The sequence below is a fragment of the Pseudoliparis swirei genome, chromosome 5, assembly GCF_029220125.1.
Source record: "Pseudoliparis swirei isolate HS2019 ecotype Mariana Trench chromosome 5, NWPU_hadal_v1, whole genome shotgun sequence".
NCBI lineage: Eukaryota > Metazoa > Chordata > Actinopteri > Perciformes > Liparidae > Pseudoliparis > Pseudoliparis swirei.
In genome coordinates, this window is record NC_079392.1 from 19,968,391 (window position 1) to 19,989,540 (window position 21,150).

The 21,150-nt window shown below is 40.7% G+C and overlaps 1 protein-coding gene across 2 annotated transcripts in view; it reads right to left on the reverse strand.

Moving 5' to 3' along the window:
- The window catches only part of ttll7 (tubulin tyrosine ligase-like family, member 7), a 77,126-nt gene that overhangs the window by 16,565 nt on the left and 39,411 nt on the right, over positions 1 to 21,150 (reverse strand). For both annotated transcript variants that reach the window (XM_056413913.1, XM_056413912.1), the window contains exons 12-18: positions 20,634 to 20,707; positions 17,587 to 17,722; positions 10,057 to 10,143; positions 7,524 to 7,773; positions 5,499 to 5,794; positions 4,266 to 4,400; positions 437 to 517 (exon numbers count right to left, since the gene is read on the reverse strand). In XM_056413913.1, coding sequence (XP_056269888.1) covers positions 437 to 517; positions 4,266 to 4,400; positions 5,499 to 5,794; positions 7,524 to 7,773; positions 10,057 to 10,143; positions 17,587 to 17,722; positions 20,634 to 20,707 — 1,059 coding nt within the window. The remainder of the gene's footprint in view (positions 1 to 436; positions 518 to 4,265; positions 4,401 to 5,498; positions 5,795 to 7,523; positions 7,774 to 10,056; positions 10,144 to 17,586; positions 17,723 to 20,633; positions 20,708 to 21,150) is intronic.

Below are 21,150 nucleotides of genomic sequence, written 5' to 3' on the forward strand. Positions count from 1 at the left end.
TCTAACTATTTTTAATTGTTATAAGTTAATTAGGTATTAATAACTAGCTGAAGCTTCTTGATTTTTCTCACTCACTTTTCTTTGTGTGGTTGGGAACATATTAATCGCCGCAGTTAAAAGCCACATTTCCAATTGCCTTTCCTTCAAGCCAATAGGCTAAAACTCTCAACTTCTTAGTTGAATATTCTATCGTTGGGGTTATGATCTAGTCCGCTCAGGAAGCAGTGACCTCTGTTCCAAATTCAATCAAATATGATAATAACAGGTCTGAAATAATCAAGTTGCCCTATATGTATATTGAAGCGGATGTAAAACTTAAGACAGATATTCTGCTGAGCATCAGTAGCAACCAAGGACAAACAAAAATGATCTGGAGGGGCAAGAAATTCATAAAGTGGTTCAGATATCTGTGATCTGATTCTAGCATGAGACTCACCTTTCGCTGTTTGGTCGAGTCCAGCTTCACTAACCAATAGGAGGCCACTTTTGATTTATGGTATTTCCAGTTGTCCAGGATCTGTGAAAGAAAAGTCAGAGGTTAAAAAAGAAAATAAATATATTTTGAACATGCCCAAAATGTGTGTGTTAATTCAGACTTCTTTAAGAAGAATAATTAGAATTAAGCAAACAATTAAAAACACTATCGGAGTATTTTAATGTTGTCATTTAAAAATAAAAATAAACATTTGCAGCTCTACTTCCCAGTTGTCCTGTCAGAACCTTAGTTTACCACAGTATTCTTCAATATTATGTAAGGTACAATATTGCTCCTTTAGTATTTAAACTACATAAACATGTGTTCAGTACTTGTGCACTGGCATTTGGGTATCTGGAGTGCCGACAAACCTATAAACTCTCAAACTTTCTATTTTTTTGTGGACTGCCCACGTCAGAAAACAACAGATTAAACAAGTTATTCATATTTGACTCCCCTTCCTATGTTACAAGCACATCTTTGTCTTAAAGAGATACGCACTGAAACTACTGACTTTTTTTTTACATGAAAAATTGTAAAAATGTTCCTGTAGAAACCCACAAAATAAGTATAAAACTCAAAATGAGTGGAATATATCCCCCTCTAAAACTATCAAAATATAGGAACGAAGTCTCGAGCTCATTCTGATCGTCACAGAATAAACCGACTGTCTTTCACACTTCAACTCTGACATGTAATATGTCACATTGCTCGGTTCATCCATCTGTTAACGTATTGCAACTTCGACTTTCACATACACGTAGAACGTTATGGAAAAGTTCCATGTTCGAACATGACAGGACTCTTACGGATAAAGCTGCAATGCTTGTGCAATATGTGGCATCTGACACGTGATACTAGGCAACACAGGAAACATAATCTAAGGGGGGAGAGATTCTTCACTGCAGCACTAACGCTCACTGTCTTGTTTTTTGTGTGTCTTCAGTGGGTATTTACTTTGGTTTATTTGATAAGGAACAGTGAACATTAATAAAAACATTTCTGTAAATGTGCCAGAGTTAGCCAAGAGGCTATTTTTCATCTGTAGTCCCGAGAGGCAGATGACATAAAACAAACCTAAAAACAGAGACACGATTACATAATACAAGGTTTATACAATAAATAAAAACAACACAAAGGAGAGTAGTTCTGCAATCAGCCTCAATTTCTCACCAATCTTTCAAAACTAATGTTAATTTGATCTCACAAAAGTCTGTCTTCAGTCACGATGAGGGAAGGCATATAGAGCATCATTTCAATTTAATCTAGAATGAAAGGTTTGGATGTTTAAATGCAAAAAAAACTTTCTCCATCTACTAGAACATGACTACTTTTATTGACAGCTCAGCCATGTAAAAAAAAAAGAAGTGTCCTACCCTCAATGGGGAAAAAAACATGACGTCATTTTCAGACTGATATATAAAATGTGACGAGCATTTAGATAACACAGTGCTTGTCGGTAGCAGACTTTTGTTTTTATAGCAGAACTCGGGGATAATAGAAAAGTCAAGTCGTGATCTTTAGTTCTTCAGCAGATGTTTTGCAGGTGTGTCAAGAATCCTTGGGGCATGTGTTGTTATGCTCAAAAGCTGTGCAGGATATTCCCCACATTACTGTGGACCTACAGGCACTGCTATTGTTGCTCTCTTGACTTAGCCTACATCTCCCCAGTGGTGCACATAAACCTCTCACGTAGCACGTTACATCCCCTGCAAACAGTGCTCCCATTGGGAGGCTCCAGTGTAAACTTTGTTTACTCACACACACACAGACACACAGACACACAGACGCGCACACAATCAACAATCACGAGGATTCACAGAAACGGAGCTAAGGTGTACAGTGCACACTTTTGTTTGCTTTCCAGAAAGTTACCTCTTGGCTTGTTTGGTATTCCCTCTCAATAAAACCATAAAACCTTGTCTGGTAATTTGTACGACCATCTGTCCCATTTGTTTTGTACAATTGAGGGTAAACAGATTACCCTAAATTAAATCACAACAAATTACACTCCATACATTTCACCTTTCAATGGTTCCAACTACGACAAAAAAATAAGAAGGTTTTGAGTGAAAGATGAAAGAGACAATTACTAGGATATAAACCCATTTTTAGCCCAATTAGACCTTAACTGTAATGTGCAAAACATGAATTGCCAAAGGTTGTTTTCATGCCAAGTGAACGCTCCTCTCTCTCCTGAGGCAAGAAGTGAACAATACAGGTGCAGTTGCTCATCTGTGTTTCCATGGCGCTCTCATTAGGGTTTGATAACAGTACAGGTGTGCTGCTAATTGTCTCTCACGACCCAGACACACTCAGATGTTAGGCACACACACACACAAACATTGTGTTGCTCTTCTCATGAGGACATTGTATGAGCAGACACTTGGCGGCTTGCACAGACTTAACCGTAATCATAATAAATACATGCATACGTTTGAACTTACCAGAATTGTAAATGCTCATAATTAAATCAATGTTGCAACACATCTAGTAACATATTATCAGCTCTTGTAGAAGTGGTAAGTTCAAGAATGTGCATGTTAAGATGTTTAAGGCCCCCCCTAAATATGCATGTTAAGATGTTTAAGGCCCCCTAAACTTTGATCACCAATCGAGAAGCTCCAGAATTATTTTGTCAGTCAAACGGCTGCCCTATTTATTATGCATCACTGTACACAGAGCAACGCAGGATTGCAAGGCTTGTAGCCATACCGCTATTTGCATTGGCTGGTGGCCATGAGATAGAGGGACCACTGACCTTTTGGCATGCATGTGACATAAATAAACCTTTTTTGTTCTTTTTTTTAATGTAGCAAATTGAGAAATCTTTTTTTTTTACCCATTGAACATGTTTTTTTGGTAGTGTTTCTATCATTAGTCCGCCTGGTGAAGACATTCTGGCCGGCTGCTGTCCTTTCAGCACCGCAGGAGCTACTGCTGAACAGACAGCTGGTTCCGAGGACAGCGATGTCCGTAGCGGAGGTCAGAGTCAATGTGGACTGGACGGATGAACGCTTTTATAGTACGTTTGTGCCGCAAATGAAGCTTAGCCTCTGTCTCCATTTTTCCTTCATTTTTTATACTTTGACAAAATGCAATATTTATTTCCTGTCTTTATAACTGTAATTAAATAAAGTCCATAAACTAAATAAGGAAGTTTGGAGAATAATTGTGATTAACCTAAACTGAAATTAACTAGTTGTTGAATTCTTGGACATCCTGCTTCCAAAAGTACATGACTGTATCCATAACCCGATGACATTAGTCAACCATAGAAGCTTATTCTTCTATCATTTGTTCAGTACAGTAGTGTCTTACATAAACAGTAAAAAAACACACAAAATGGAAGGACACAGAGATGTGGCCTGAAATAGAGGAGGCACTGATTAATACGAAAGAGCAGTGGGGAATAGTGTGGGGCAGCAAACTGACCGACACGTTGTCACTGGGGTTGTTTGAAAGACAATGGGAGCTAAGCCAGAGCGGACAGGCTATTGTGGAGGGAAACAAGGAGGTCACTTTTAGTTAGGCTGCAGAGATATCGCACCTGGCCCGAGAGGGGGCTCTGGGAAAACACTGGCTCTGTATTTATTGTACACTTGTAATCCATGTTCACTCTCTCCTTTCTTTTTCTCAGTCTTTTAATTATCCGACTAATTTTGTTTACAGTTTCTGCCTCTGAATATCTGTCTAATGTTGATTCACAAAAGAAAAACAGATCATTACATTATATTATTCCACTTTTAAGTGAATGCACTCACACATAGAATACAAATAGTGCACACACCTCATCCAGCACAGCCTCAGCCTCCTCCTCGGTTTTGCCCGGAAACCTGATCCTCATGGCGGTGAGCGCAGCCAGAGTCTGACGCACCAGCTCAGCTTCCTGCTCTTTACTCCTCAGGTTTATCAGCGGATCGCCCTACACACACAAACACACACACGCACACACACATCAAGAGAAACCAGCTGAGTCTAAAGATACACATTACAATTAAGCAAAAAGGTTTCATTCAAAAATATTTTATCGTAACCGTTTCTAGAGAAACGTTTACCAAGTAGAAAGGGTTGCAATTAATGATTACTTTAGTTATGAATTAATAATAATAACTAATATCAATTAGTCAAATTTTTTAACTCCTTACTTATGGAGGGGGAATCTCCAAATAAGCGAGGCACAAGAGAGTATTAAGTCACATATGAGTGCTTGTTAACATGTCAAAACAACGATGTGAGCAGGGTGCAATGTGTTATCAATAGTAGTCATTATTATGAAAAGCCATTTTTACCCAGAGTGCTCATTAATTTATGATCCTGCTGCCACCAGTATAGTTACAGGTCATTATTGTGTTCACATAGCAGTTAGCACAAAGCAGTTTCAGCAATATTTATCATATGAACATCCCTCATTAAATACCATTTAATTATTGCTAGCAAAGCACTCACTGGTAAATATGAGATTTTCTTAACCAGCGTTTAGGTGTTATTCTGACAGGGAGCTCAAATGTGTAAGAAGGTTTAAAAATAAGGAAATTCTCCTCTCATTTTGTATACATGTGTCTCAGGATACAAGCATTCAACCGGTGCAGTCTATGGCCTATTTCATTACAAAAGGTCCACTGTTTGCAAAGGTTACCAGCATACTTGTAAAGAAGGAAGGGGAATGGAGGAGGCAGGCGGAAAGCAACAGATGGCAACATAATAGAAGGTTACAGTCGGCTTATACAGTATCGAGTTAGTTGCTTAGGAGATTCCTAGTGGGCCGAAATACAATATATGCCACAGGAGGAGAAAAGCAACGATGGCAGAGGTACATTTGTGCATCAGACTTTGGTGAAATAGAATTTGAAAGTAATTCTTGATTGTTTACTTCAACCCACTTGGAGTAGTGGATCAGCAGAGGATTGCCCCACTGAGCAAAATGACAGCTTGACTATTTGAAAATGAATTTCATATAGTTTTCTTGGACTGACAAGATATCTGACACATTCTGAATTGTAAAGATGATTGAGTATCTTACTAAAATGGAGTGGATGGTGCCCAGGCTGTTGCTGTGAGGCACGCGGTGGGTGGAGCCGCTGCGGCTCAGAGAGTGAGAGCGCAGCGTGGCGGAACTCGGCCTGACAAGAGGAGTGGCCATGGGAACTGTGGGAGAAGGCTTGGAAGACAACGCCCGCACCTCATTGGGCGATAAGAGGGAGACGATGGAGCGCGGGCAGGAGATGGAGCGCCTGATTGGACCAGAAAGTGTTGGGGAAGCAGAGGGAGCAGGGCTGGTTTTGGGTGACTTGATTGGAGGTTTCCAGTGCATGCGACCTGCAGAAAAACAGAAGACAGGGAGGGGGGGGGGGAGGGACACTGACTCACTGTTACGTTGCAATTTATTCCCCTCCCTGATCCTGTCTCAGTGCCCCAGTCACTGTCAAACTCTCCTCTCTGTTTTCTATCCGTTGCCCGGTGGCTTTGGAGATGAAGGGTAGCTTTAAAACTCGCAGTGCTCTGGCACGCTGGCTCTGTGTGTGTAAGTGTGGTTGTGTGTCTGTGTTTGTGTGTGTGTTAACAACCGCAGCATCTGTAGTTGAAACTAGAAACTTAAACAGTAGTCCTGTCTGGTTTGGGGATGGATTTAAGAGCAGCTCTCTCTTAGACACACACAAAAACACAAACGCACACACACACATACGGAAACACAGAGGAAATAAAGCTGAAAAACCATACAAACACTTTCCGTCACCCTTGAAACTTCTCCAGATTGTGTACCAGCCAGTATATTAGTTTGTGTTGTCTATTGGTGCAGTGTGTGTCTGTCTGACGTTAAGTTTGCACACAAGTGATTATTTGTGTGTTTGTGGGGCTGCTGAACCGTCTGAGGTCTGGATATTTTGCCGAATAAAAGTGTTACGGGGCTTAGTCCATCAACCCTTTGGTGACTTGGTGAGGAGTCGGACTTGGCAGTGTTTCTGTGCACACACACACAAATAGATCCAAAAGTTTGGCTTTTTCGTGGCTTTGCCTCCCATTTTGTGACTAATAGAATGAGCTCATCAAGCACGGGTTCTTTCTATTGAACAGATAAACGTTCTTTCTATTGAACTGTAACATTTTCCAGTTGCCCACAATGCAACTGGAGAATTATTTCTTTCCAAGGTTGGTGACTGCAGTGAAAGGTGCCATCGTTCTCACTCCAGAGAGCTGAAAGTGAGTTGATCTTTGTGAACTTATGCAAATTGCTGAGAATGCTTGGGACTTATCGCTCTCACTATAAAAAACAGGAACATTTCAGCATTAAACTCGAGGTGTTTTCAAGGTAAACAACACACGGGCTATTCTTTTTCCTCCCTCTTTCTTTCAATCAAATTCCTTCTTCTCTTCCATCACCTTCCATTCAGTGTAACTGCACTGTTTACGGTGCTTTTCTTCCCTCGAGTGCTTTTCAGTGCTTCATCATTTGTGCGTGTGTGTGTGTAGCTGGAGTATAAAGCTGCAGGAACCTCCTTAACTTAAGAACTCAGCTACAAAAAGCCACTTTTCACGAGTCACAGACTATAATCACACTGCTTCCACTTTAATTAAAATCCAAGGACCTACTACCATTTTATCACATCAAATAGGAACATAAATACTGGTGGGCTGATAAACATCTGTATTGTCCCTCCTGCTGGCTCACATCATCACAACCTGCCCCATGCTGCTGCTGGAGAGTATGTGCCCGTGTGTACTGATCAAAGCAAAACTCTGAGCATTTGTATTTAAAAGAGTATCTGTGCATGTATATGGAAATGGGGGCACCAATGCTTAAACGGAAATCTTCAAAACAATGTGTAACTGTGCACAATAATACATATGACGAACAAGTTTGTTTTTGCAATTGATTTAACCGCTGCAATCAGATGGAAGGTTTCAACTAAAAAAGAAACAAAGTAAATGAGCAAGCAAACAAAGCCAGAAAGAAAGATTGCAGGAAACAAGGTTCCTGTGAAACGCCCGCGCTCTGGATTCCTAATGAAGACATTCTTCGACACTTTTCACCATCTCGCAGCTTTACCTGAGCGTTCAGCCGAGTTCTTCTCCTTGCTCTCTCCAAGGTCGTAGGAAACTTTCTTCTCCCTCTTGTCTCCGCCTCCTCCTACTTCTGCTTTCCTCCTCTCCTCCTCTTCTTCTTCTTCTTCTTCTTCTTCTTCTTCTTCTGAGGAAGAGCAGGTGTTATCGGCGCTGCTGCCGCTCATGAAGTCGGCCAGGTAGTCCGGTCGTTGGCGTCTTGGTGTCTGACTGCATTCTGGCATGGCGGTCATTGGCTGGAAGGGACAAACAGATAGAGACACGTAAGGCCAAAACACATAGGTTATATTCATGTGTGCACACATACACAGATGAAACAGACATGATCATTCATATACGATCTTCCTCTCTCGCTCACACACACACACACACACACACAAACCCATGTTACTGCATTCAATTCCATCCAAAATGACCTCCTTTGGGAAAAATGTCTTCCTTCCAAAGTCTAAGACTCAAACAACCTCTCACAAGGACATACGTACTACAGTGAACACACACACGCACACACGCACACACACTTGCACATAAATACATTGAGATGTTGTCAGCCTGTCTGAGCCTCCCTTTACCCTCAGTCCATTACCATCTGTCACTGGGAGACCTGGTGGTGACTCGGCGAGCCCACGTGCCCACACAAGTGTATATTCGCTTGCAGGCTCATTATGCACAGACGCGCAATTACACATGCACTCCTTTATGAGCCCGGCTGTCAGTATGAGTGGCACCGTGAACAAATTTGACCGGATGGGTCGATATGTAAAAGTTTAATTCAAAGTCAAAGTTTCTTTGTCGATGAAATGTTTTGCATGTCTGACTGACTGTGTAAATAATATAACAAGAAAAGCCAACTTCGGCTTTAATTCCAAAGCTCTCGTTGCATTGTGTCTTGATGAAAAGCAAAATTTTAATCTCAGTGGCTGACTTCTGCAGATATGAAATTATGATCTACGTCGCCCGTATAACCAAAACACATTCACGCTTTTTTTCCATTCAGAGTTCATTAAATTGAGCCTTGTCTATTTCACATCCTGGGAGGGGGCGTACTGATAGCATTAATAAAGCATTTACACATCTGTTATTCAACGTTTAGCTCGGGCAGTGCTGTCAGACCGACCGAATTAATGTGCAGGAAGTGATCACAGGGCTTACACAGTCACCGCTGGGTAGCTGTGTGGTGAGTGATAGAGGACCGAGACAGAGAGATTAAAGACATGAGAATAAAAGGGAAGATGGGAACATCAGATTGATGGGGAGAGAAATAAAGAGGAGTACAAGGTGAATCTGAGTATTGGAGCAGGGAGAGAAAGAGATGAGGCATTGAATAGACGGGGAGAACGGAAATGAGCACAGAGAGAGAGAGAGAGAGAAAATGACAATTAACATACGGTTGGAGAGAGAAAAGGGGACAGGAACACACAGTGGATAAACACAAGAGAGCAAGACAAGGAGACAGGGCCAGACACTGAACAGCCGCAGAGAGAAACTTTGGATGAGGGAGTGAGAGCGACTGAGTGTATTCAAGCCGAATGGTCATCTGAGGACACCAAGAGGGACAAATGTGATCCGGTGAATATCATAAGTCCAAAAGTAGGACTAAATAAAATGAAAAGTAGGACTAAACGAAGTGTCTAAATAAGAGGAGGAGGACAACTTGCTAGCTCTCACTGCTCTCGACCACTTGTCCTCTGCGTCTGAACATTTCTCCATCAATAGCAAACCTTAGCGGCCCTTCCTTCCCTCAAAATCCTGTCTCTAATCCCTTTGCCTCACTCCTCTCTTCTCGCCGGTTCAGTTTCACCAGATGGCTTGCGAGCGCTACACCCCAAGGAGCGAATCCATCCGTCACAGCTCTTTCTTTGCCCTGCTCTCAGTGACTCTCTCAGCGCACTCGGCAACATTGAAACTGACAGGGTCCAAATTAATTTGGACAACAGCGATTGTGTCTGAACAAGTCCTCATTCCAGCTAAGGCCTCTCTAATGCTGCGCTGTCGAGTCCCTAACACACTCTTTGAGCGTTCCAGCCAATTTAGCCTTCGAGTGAGGGATGGATGTAGATGTGCAGAGTGAGAGAGAGAATAGGGATGAAGACGTGAAGCAAGGTGATGGAGGGAGTAATGTGCTGTCGTGGGAAATCGAGGGGGCGTAGAGGTGTATGTGACAGAGGGAGAGAGAGAAAGAGAGGGAGGGAGATGGACAAACAGAAAGAATGATAGCGCGTTGAGAGCACGAGAGACAGCCTGACAGCTGTCCCCCGGGGGAGTTGGTTCTTTTCTTTGGGCCTTTTTCTGATTCTTTTCTTTCTCACCTAACCCGCTACCCCCGTCTTTATTTTAAGGAATCACGTCCTATATGCTTTCTGTGGGTGTTAGCTTCAGGCATCTGCCTACCTGCCTCCCGTGTCCCTCTCTCTTTCACTCTACTTTTCACTTTTTTGTGTTTCCCTTGAGGCATGTGGCCCTTATTCTCCCTCTTCTCTGTTAGCGTGTCTCTGTCCCTCTCCATCACTCTCACCCACCTTAGGGCCTCGTTGCCTGGAGGATTTGCCCATCAGCTTCTCGTCGTCCAGTTCACATTTCTCCAGCAGATCCAAGATGTCCTCCTCCTAAACGACAACACACAAGGTGGATTAGAATACGCTTATGATTGAAGGTTATGATGAAACATGAAGGACATACTGTAGCATATCAAGCATCAGCAAAGACTGCCAAGGTAGTTTAATCTTGATGATACACGGATAATCAAAATGATGTTTTATACCTCCAATTACTTTGCAGTCAAAATGAGTTGTGAGAAATGAACAAACTTTAATTGAAAAAGTTTGACTTAACAGGCATATGCACCTTATCTGTGGTTTAGAAAAAAGGCCCTGGCTGCACATGCATAGATATTTGGCAGCGCATAGAGCCTGAATATGAAAAGGGCCTTGGCCATTTGGCCGGCGCTGAAATGCAAGCAAAGGTGATTAATGTTGCTTCACGTTTCGGGACATCAACAGCTCCCACTTGACGCTCAAATACAATTGAAAAGTGTTTTTTCTCAGATAAGCCATCAAACAGCTTCACTGCGCTCTGGCTCTCTGTGTTGTTGTGTGTGTATACATGTGTACAGTGGCATACTTTCACATCTGGAAGTATTAAAATACACATCATGGGCTCAGATATGTAAATTTGTTATGAGCTTTTGACTTTTTTTCGAAATGATGCCTTACTGTTGTGTGTCTTGTTAGTTTTTATGTGGCTATGCAAGTGTGTATGTGTGTGAAGGTGTGAACTTGTGAGTCAGCCTGAACAGGGTCGGGATAAGCTTTGCCTTGTTGTCAGATCAGAGAGTTGAGGTGTCAGATGTAGAAGTGTTAATTCTTGATATGTTAAACTGTTCAGGAAAAGAAATGAAGAAAACTTAAAAGGGAGAGTTAACATTTCAAGACTGAGTGACTTAGTTTGGTGTATTTATGATGATTTTTAAGTATTTTATAATTGCAGTACGAAGTAAAGTGGCTTATATTTTTGAAAATGTGTCAGCTGTCTACTGCAGTGGTCGTCCCTAAGATTGCAGCTGCTTATATGTCTCGAGAGAACCTTTAGCAGATATACGGAGAAAATAAATCATTGGGCTCAGTCATATATTAAGGGATATGATGCTGAAGCATATTATGCACTAAATTGTTTGTAAAAGTGGTCCTGAAGAGCTCACCGCAGTTTATGTATATTTAACTTGATAATTAAAAACAGACGTTTGCCTTACATGAAGAATTTAAGAAGGAGGATAAGGTGTATGGATGCAAGTAAAATAAAACATAGGACGATCTTGTTAAACTAAAATGTTGACTGATTTTAAGTTATGTACGCAAGTTCCGTCACATACGTATCGTAGCCGACTTAACGACGTAGCAAAAACACTTCCTTTACCCCAAACCGCAATCTTTACCTCACCCAAACCAAGTTGTTTTGTTTCCTAAATCATTAATAAAACTAGAATGGGCACTCGGTAGAGCGCATACCTTCGCATATCACACGATTGGGCATTGAATTATGAACATTTTGGCATTAGTTGCATGCCAATTGGATACAAATTGACCGTGCTATGGTAAAAAGAAGATGTTGACCTTTTTCATGACCTTGACCTTGACCTTTGACCCGATCAATCCCAAAATCTAATCAAATGGTCCCCGGATAATAACCAATCATCCCACCAAATTTCATGCGATTCAGTTTACAACTTTTTTTGTTACGCGAATAACACATATACAAATAAAAAAATACAAAAATAAAAAATAAATAAATACACGGCGATCAAAACATAACCTTCCGCATTTTCAATGCGAAGGTAATGATTTCCTGCGAACACAGGAGTTTATTTTGAAAATACATTGTATGCATGTAACAAGTGTAAATTGACACATGCAAAACTCGAGGCATTTGTATCTTCAGTGAAAGTCTGCCAACTCAATAACTTTTCACGCCTGTTACCTTGTGAAACTGCTCCAAAGCATTAGACTATATTAGTGTTTTGATATATTTTACAGCATTGAAGAAAACAGAACTTGACACATTACACATTTACTGAAAGTTACGTACTTTCTCTTTCGTACATTTCTTTATAACTTAGTGAGTCTACATCAAATAATGCCGCGCCACAGATTGAAGAGAGTTCTTATTCAGAAATCACTAATATCTATTTCCCAACTTTCCTAGATTATGATATTTAATGATCACTTTATAAATTAAATAGCTCATACCCTCTGTCTGTATTAGTCCATATAATACATAACTGCCTATTCCATCTCTGAACACGCAGCTCATGAACTATATTCTTCAAACAAAGTACTTCTCTGGCACTGCAAAGTGTGTCGTCCTGTCCAGCAAGCTTTGGTATTTTTAGCGCATTTTATTCAAAAGCAGTCATTTTCCCCTATTGCTGGCAGCTTCTACCGTAACATTCTCTGTCTTCATATTTCTTGGCTGTTTGACAGATGACTGTCTCATCTTGGTAAGAGATTTACTTCTTACATCTAAAGAAAAGAAAAAAACATACCCCTGAGCCAGAAGAAAACTTTTAGGTAATATTGGGCTTATTCTTTTCAACAAAAATAAAAATAAAACGGAGGACCTTCTTTAAAGCATGGAGGATAAGCTTTGTCGAGACTCTTATACTTTCACTGTTGAGCGGAGTGGAAAATATGTTCAGATTGTTTAAAGATTCTTACATAACAAACGGTACAAATGCAGTTCTGCCTATCATTTTGTGTCTCTACAGTAGTTGAACTGCTACTATGAATGTTTTTGCCTGTAGGTGGCACTGGCTGGAGCTGCAGGATGAAATGAAGTGCATATGATGATACGGGCCATCACGTTCTCCCTCCTAACCCGTCAAATACAGAAACTTTCTCAGTTGCCCTTCGCTTCAATGACATATCCCTCTAAGGTCAGTTTTGCATGCAATACAATGTATTTTCAAAATCAAATTCTGTGTTGGCAGGAAATAACTACTTGGTTAGGTTTTGGTAAATATTTTAGTATGGGTTGCAGTAAGTATGTTTGCCACGTCGTTAAATCGGCTATGATACATATATGATGTAACTTGCATGCATAACTTAGAATAAGTCAACATTGACTTTTGGTTTAACAAGCTTTTCCTGTTTTTATATTTATTTTTGTATATATATTTTCCATATTTAGACCATATATAATTGCGTGCGCCTAAATTGCCTGTATTAACTGATAAAAAAGTAGCCATCTGCAGTAATCTAGAGAATTGAGGATGCAATATATTTAGATCCATGCTTTTGATTCATTGACAGGGGAATCATAATCAGAACCAACAGTGAAGATTCACACCTCCAACTGTGAAATGCTCCCACACAATACTTGCAGTTTGTATACTTCTGATATTGTATTGTATTGGCAGAGTGCTACAGGCCAGCTGAGCAAGCACCTGCATTTTTCTAATTTCAGTGTCCATGTCAGAAAAATGGAGGAATGTGAATCCATCAGTTGAGCGGTTGGGAAAAGATAGCTAGCAACAGACCTAACAATGTGATGCATACCTGTTAACCTAACAGCAATGAAAGTGGGGAGAAGAGTGATGTAAACCATGTAGAAAACAGCGTAACCAGTGGGTGGGTTATCTTAAGCACAGCATTGAAGCCAAGCTCTGCAGTGCACACGTTTTATTTTCTTTCATAGTGTGACAATCCATGACATACAGTCAGTCATAAGTATTTGGACTGTGACACAATGTTTCCTATTTTTCTCTTTATTTTTAGACTTTCAGCTTTAATTCAATGTATATAACAAAACTATAATATTAACCGTTTAGGAATTACAACCATTTTTACACAGTCCCCCACATTTTTAGAGGCTAAATAGTAATTGGACTGTTGTCTTACAGAATGGTTTGATGACCAGGTGTGGCCTGCTCCCTTGTTATTTCGTGACAAATTAAGCAGATAAAAAGGTCTGCAGAGGATTCAAACGGCTGAATTTGCATTTGGTAGCTGGTCCAGGGAACTCTCAGCATGAGGACCAATGCAAGTGAATGAGGCCATTAAAAGGCTGACAAACTACACAAACCTATCCGGCAGATAGCAGAAACATTAGGATTGACCAAATTGGTACATTTCTAAAAAGAAGGAATGTACTGGCAAGGTCAGCAACACCAACAGGCTCGCAAGACCACAGAAGAGATGTAAAGTAGACTTGGCAGAATTATTTCCTTGGTGAAGAAAAAAACCTTCATAACATCAAATGCTGAGGTCGAGAATACTCTGGAAGAGGGAGGCGTGTCTTTGTCTCACAATACAGAAGGTTTACAACAAGGTGCAAACCACTGGTAACACTGAAGAACAGGAAGGCCATATCAGACTTTGCCAGAACACATGGCTGAATAAGCCAGATCAGTTTTAGAGGAATGTTCTTTGGAAGATGAAACCAAGATGAACTCGTAGCAGAATAATGGAAAGAAAAAAAAGTAGAGAAGGAGAGAAACGGCTGCTGGCCAGAAGCAAACCACATCATCTGGTTAACATGGTGGAGGCAGTGCTGTGGCCTGGGCTTGTATGACTGCCAGTGGAACTGGGCCACTGGTATTCATTGATGATGTCACGGCTGATAGAAGTAGCGGGATGAGTGTTGAGGTGCTGAGGGCGATACTATCAACTCACATTCAGCCAAATGCTGCAAAACTGATTGGATGGCTCTTCTCAGTACAGATGGATAATGACCCAAAACATACTGTGAAAACAGCCCTAGAGCTTCTCAAGGCAAATAAATGGAATATTCTTCAATGGCCAAGTCGGTCACATGATCTCAACCCAAGAGAGTGTGCTTTTCATTTACTTAAGATAGAACTGAAGGCAGAAAGACCCACAAACAAGCAGCAACTGAAGGAGGCTGCAGTGAAGGCAAAGCATCTCAAGGGGGGAACACTCAGCATTTGCTGATAACAATGGATGTAAAACATCAGGCAATGATTGACTACAAAGGATTGTTCTCCAAATATTAATCAAAATAATCATTATATTCACTATTCTGTTAGATTATTGAATTACTTCTGAACCTATGAAGATGCGGGGGACTGTGTAAAAATGGCTGCAACTCCTAAACAGTTATTGCCACATACTGAGTGCTTTATTTAAAATTCATTGCAGTTATGTAAATCTGCCAAATTGTGTGACAGTCCAAATACGTATGGCCCTGACTGTATTTAAATTCATGGCCCTGTGAAGCCACAAAGGCATCAAACACGAGTCTTGCGGGTACAATGTCATCAGACTTGACAGATATGTTGATGGAACGCTGGCAAATAAAATCTGGCCCCAGGAAAAAACTATCAAAATATGCTATGCACGTCAGATTATGACTATTGATTATAATTAATATTGATTATGATGATTGATCCCACCAGGGTTGTAGGCTAAAGCACTGTGACTGGTGCACATTGTTAAAGGTTTTGGTTCATCACGCGATCATTAATTGTTGTTAAGGTAGAAACCATAAGAAGCACGAGGATATGTATAGGTTTGGCACTAATGCAAACATTGAGGAGATAATTTAAAAACATTTTAGAGGATATCTTGCTTTGTAAGCAGACAAACGATTAAGACAAATACACTACTTGAACAACTTGAATTGGGAACATTAGCACTCAAACTAAGTGCTTACCATGCAGGCTATAAATGAGCTAAACGCTGTGTCTCCACTATCGGTGTGTGCACTGCTATCAAAGGTAGAGTGATGAACCAAAAAGCAAAGCTGAGCAGCACAAACAACCCCACCTGAAGTCTGTCAAGAAAAGGAACTCAAAATAAGTTGTATTCTTCCCTGGTCTGCTAAAAATCATATTCAAATTCAGAAAAAAACTTTCTTTTCCAAAACTTTCCAAGATTAGTATCTCACTCTGGCTATGAATAAGGTCTGTGCAGTTGCCACTCACGTTATTAGATAGCAAATCTTTGCTCTTGTTATCTCTCCCCTTTCCTACTTTGAACAAGAGCCACATCTCTTTGTGTTGACTTAATTAAACTTACCTCGGCCTGTCGTAGCACACCGCCTGATCTTTTGATTGACATTTCTATAAAAACGATCTGCAGAGATTCTTTGACAGGCAATGGCTTTGTGGGGCTACATCTCCTCCCTGTGCTTTGATATGAATGTGTAATGTCGATACTACCAAGTAATATCCCTATTCTGTATTTACTATTATTATGTTGTTGTCAAAAGCAGTATGTTTTTTTGTCTCATTTGCATATTTCTTACTCAGTGCGTCTGTCCTCAGATGTGTTTTATTATCCCATAATGCCTCTTTGTGAAGCTGAACGTTTAAACACAATTTTAAGAGTCTAGCGACGATTATAGCCTAACTATCGAGATTTGAACTATCTATCTATATCTATGGTTTTCCAAGCTGACGAACAAGTCCACTGCTGAGCAGTAGCTGATTTAGACCATAGATGTATATGTAACGGTTACTGTATAGAGTATATTTTTGGCAAATGTGTTCTAATTGATGGGTGACAAGTTATTTAGTCTATTTAGGAAAAACTTCTTCACAACTTTAATGACATGCAAAAAACCCAGATGTCCCAGTTTTTCACTCGCACCTAAATGCATCATGCATTTTTAGACCTGTGTTGAGCTGGGGAGCGTGACAATAGTGTGAAACGTCTACCCACAAATGTAAATATTCCGTACAGATATAAACTTTTCATATGATGTTAACTTCTCTTTCTTGGCAACAATTATTGAGTGCCCCAAATTACGCACAAATCTTTGTAAACATTTGTAATTTTTTGTTTTTATTTGTTGATCAATGAAGACCATTTTGAGATCAATTGTACTCCACCTCTCTCCGATAGCATTGTCTCCTTGGTTTATTTCCCTTCAAAGTTTAGCTAAAACTAAGTTGTTTCTGGTATTGACATTTATATGCTTCCAATTACTTCTACCCCCATGCAATCATGTGCATGTCTTAGTGGGTATGTGTGTTCTCATATATATATATATATATATATTCAAATGTGTATCCCTGAATCTTAATGAATAACCAACATGTAGGAAAGTACACTCCAATTAAGGGCAACTACTGCAATCAACCGTAAAGCTTTTTCATCACTAACTTTGACAGGAAGAGACAGAAAGAGGACAAAAGAAACTCAAGGGAGTGTCTGACTGTGAAAAAACCCAAAATGACATTGTTTTGTGGGATTTAAAAGGGTTTCAAAGTTCATGTACAAAGCACAATAAGTATTTGTGGAGAAAGTGACTGACTGACTGATGGGAAAGCGAGGCAGATAGAGAAGAAGAAGCACATACTGTCAGACGTTCCAACAAATCTGAAGCACTGCGGCACACTTTCCGCATTATTTGCGCATCCTTTCTTGTCTCTGTGGGCAGAATCTTAATAGAAATGCATGTGTGTTTCTTTTCTTTAGAATGTGCTTATCCACAAGTGTCTGCATATTGTGTGCATATGTTTGTGTGTGGGTCTATGCAGGTTTCTATGATGTTTGTGTGTGTGTCTGACAGTCTGCCAACGACGTACGTGCCTTCATTCGTTTCAGAGGATTATTCATTTCCTTTTGAAGTGAGGCAGCTCGCCGGGCAAGGAAGGTCTGAAAGGCGGCCGAGAGCAGGCTTTCATACTTCTCCAACAGCAGCTTGTCGTCTGGGGGGTAAATACGTCTGTAGGCCACAGAGACAGAGGGAAAAAAGCAAGGAGAATGAGGGAGAGGTGGAGAAAGAGGTAGAAAGAAAAAGCAAGGAAGAAGGGTCGTCAGTGCAGCGAGAAAGGGGATGAGAAGGGTGAGAGAAGGAATGATGAAATAGAGAAAACAGAGGTTGTGTTCACAAAGGAGAGGGTGGGGAGAAAGAAACAGACGAGGGGGATTGAGATCCAGCAAAAGAGGGATATGAGGTGAGAGGAGGAGTGGTGACAGAATTGGGAGGGAGGGAGCCATGACGGATAAAAAGACGGGGAAAAAGAAGGGTAATAAAAGAGTGGAGAAAGTAGGTTGTTTGAGAGAAATAAAAATATGAAGAAAAGGAGCAAGAAAGAAATAGAAACGGAATACAAAGATTAGGAGAGGGTGAGATTGATGAAAGAAGAGGGAGGAGTGGAGGGTGTGAGGCAAAGAGAGGTCGAGGCACAGCAGGTGAGCGTGGTAGATGGACAAAAACATAGCAAGCAGGACGGGAAACACACAGGCGGAGAGAATTATAAGTTTTTCAATGAGAGGTGGGAAATGATGGAGGGACAAAAGAAAGGTCAATAAGTATTGATGGAGACCTTGAGGCAAGAAACTGTACACACTTCAAACCAGTCTTTTCACGAGGAGCAATGCATTAATGCCCAACAGTTTCACACACATAAAGTACACATGCATACACCCTCAGTGTGATGTGCACTTTAATGTGCCCATACACACCTCCGGCCGAGCTCTGCTTAGTTTTAATAATGCTCAGTGTTTATCTTAGGCCTAAAGGGATTTGGAAAATGTACAAACCTCTGCCTGCTTATCCTCATGATGCATCTCAACTCTTCCCCCATATCATCGCTTTAGCCATCAAATCAAAACAATGACAGAGTTTTAATAAGCACTGGCCGGTGCAGTTTAGAAGCAGGGACATAGTTTGGCGTCTTGACAGACATTTAGAGCCAGACTGCTCCTAAGTTGGCCTTTTGAATCAACAGCGCATTCAAGTTAAAGGAGTTGACATACAGATCTCCTTTTTTTTTAAACACAAAGACATAAAGTGGACTGTAATGTTTATGCTGCACCATAACATTGCCACCATCTTTTAAATATTGATTACGCCATTATTACTAAGTTATTCACACATATCGGCAGTTCATTTTAGTGAGAGTGCAATGCCAAGTAAAGTTTAACATTGCACAAAGTCACCATTAAAACTTGGACAAAACCCCATCTACCATTAAACAACTTTATGCAGAGAAGCTGTTCTGGGTACACGATTTCCATATTGTTGAGGAGTTGACCCAATTCTATGCATCACTTTCCTGAATGTAGTTCAAATCAAGCGACTGCTGAATGTTGAGAAACCTGAGATGAACCTGTCACATTCAAACTTACCTTGGCACTATTGTATATATGAGATTGTCTAACTTGTTTACAACCCTTAAAGTACAAAGACCAGATTACTTTCTTCTTCTTGAGAGACAATCTGATAATTGTGGGAAAAAATCTCTTCATAACAGGGGGATTAAACTGTATTTAAAAATATATGAAAAGAGCCAGAACTTTTCAATAAATAAATCACTTGACTGAAAAACAAAAGTTCAAAACTTTATTGGTCGGTGTTAACGGCTCCCTATTTTTGGCAACCTCCATCTATGAGCATATGGACATTTTATTTCAGGGGGACCCTGCAGGATCTTTTAAATATATTGTTCATGCCGAGTCTTATTTTCCACCCACATATTCCCAACAAGGCTATAAACCAAAACAATATTCATATTCCATTTACATCAGTTTAAATCTATCTTTGTTTCGGTCAGCTGTGTCTCTCAAGCCTCCCTAGTCCAACTGTGTAAATGATGGTAAATGGACATCAACAATAGCATCAACCAGCTGCCCTGTCTTCTGTTGCCACGGGGTCCCAGCTTGTCTGTAACTGATGCAAGTTTCATCTCATAAAAGATTGTAAGTAAGTTCATTACCCAAACTCATCTAATGAGAAGCAGTGTGTTAATCAGACTCCAGAGCAGCGCAGGGAAACCATTTGAATGCTAAGAGGTCTTTATTAGGGGTGCTCCAGACAGACCTCAGCCTGTCTGATTGACTGTCTGGCTGTGTGACTGAAAAGAGGAAGGAGGTGACAGCACTTCATGCAGGCTGGGATCAGTATTCTGACTATCCATTCAGTCAAGTGATGAATGAAGAAGTCACTTAGACTTGGGCAGACAGCAAGAAGGGCAAGTGTGCGAGCCAATTGTGTAGGCGTGTGTGTCTGGGAGAGAGAGAAAGAAAATCAAGAATTTGAAATGTGCATGTGTACATGTTGGATAAAGAGTAGGAAGAGAAAGTGAGGGAGGGATGAGGGTTAACTATTTGGAAGGGATAAGCGGCAAATCCGAACTTTGTGTTGCTGAGTCATGGTCGAAGATGGACCTGCTCCATCTGTGAGATGACTATTAAGATTTGACACGCTCAATGTTTTCTAAAGTCCCAGCAGGAGTTAGAGGAGAAAAGAGTATACGTGTGGTGGAAACAGGAGATGGAGAATGGCTTGCAGTCGGCAGGCAAAGTATATATGCCCATTTGAATTCCTGAAACCCTGAAAACATTGTGAATAAAGGACAGTTAGGACCTAGATAAAATACCTCTGATTTCATTTTTACTTTTACATATTCACTGATGCATACTGTATAGTCTTTATTCGTCAACCTCGCGTTCTCAAAGAATTAGGTATTCTCTTTGGTTTGTTCTCTCTACAGTAGCATTATTTATTCTCCTGAGAGCGCAATGCTGGGCAATTGACCTCAAATGTAAGCAGGGCTGGTACCGCGATAGTGAGTGGAGTCCCCTCCTCCCCCTCCCCCCTCCCTCACCCCGGCTGTTTGCCTCTTCCATACCTGTAGTTCCCCAGATGTTGCTTTTCATGCTCCTCTCTAGAGATCTGCTTTCGGACCTGTCCTAGTCGCTCTTTCTAGAGATAGGAGAAAAGCAAAGGAAAATTACTTCATCTCATAGATGAAAGTCACTGTAACCCCCCCCCCCCCCCCCCAAACACAAACACACACACACTTACCTCGTATTGGGGATAGAGAAATAAATAATAAAGTCCTAAAAACGAGAAAGCGGGAAGGGAGAATTTTTTTTTTTTTAAAGTAGTCTCACCCAACTATACCTCATTAAGAGGCATTTTCCATCTATCATTTCTTATTCATATGTGAGAAAGGTTTAATTGTGGCCCTCGGTTGGCTAATTTAGCATAAAGCAGAGAGAAGGGATTGACTCCAACACTGGCAATGCAGTATCATTGAGCTCTGAGCGATATGTGCCTTCAACAGACCTGATCCCAGTCTTGCACTTCAGCAATACCAGCACTCAACATGAGGTCGTCCTCTTTTTAAAATAGTGCCACTGCAC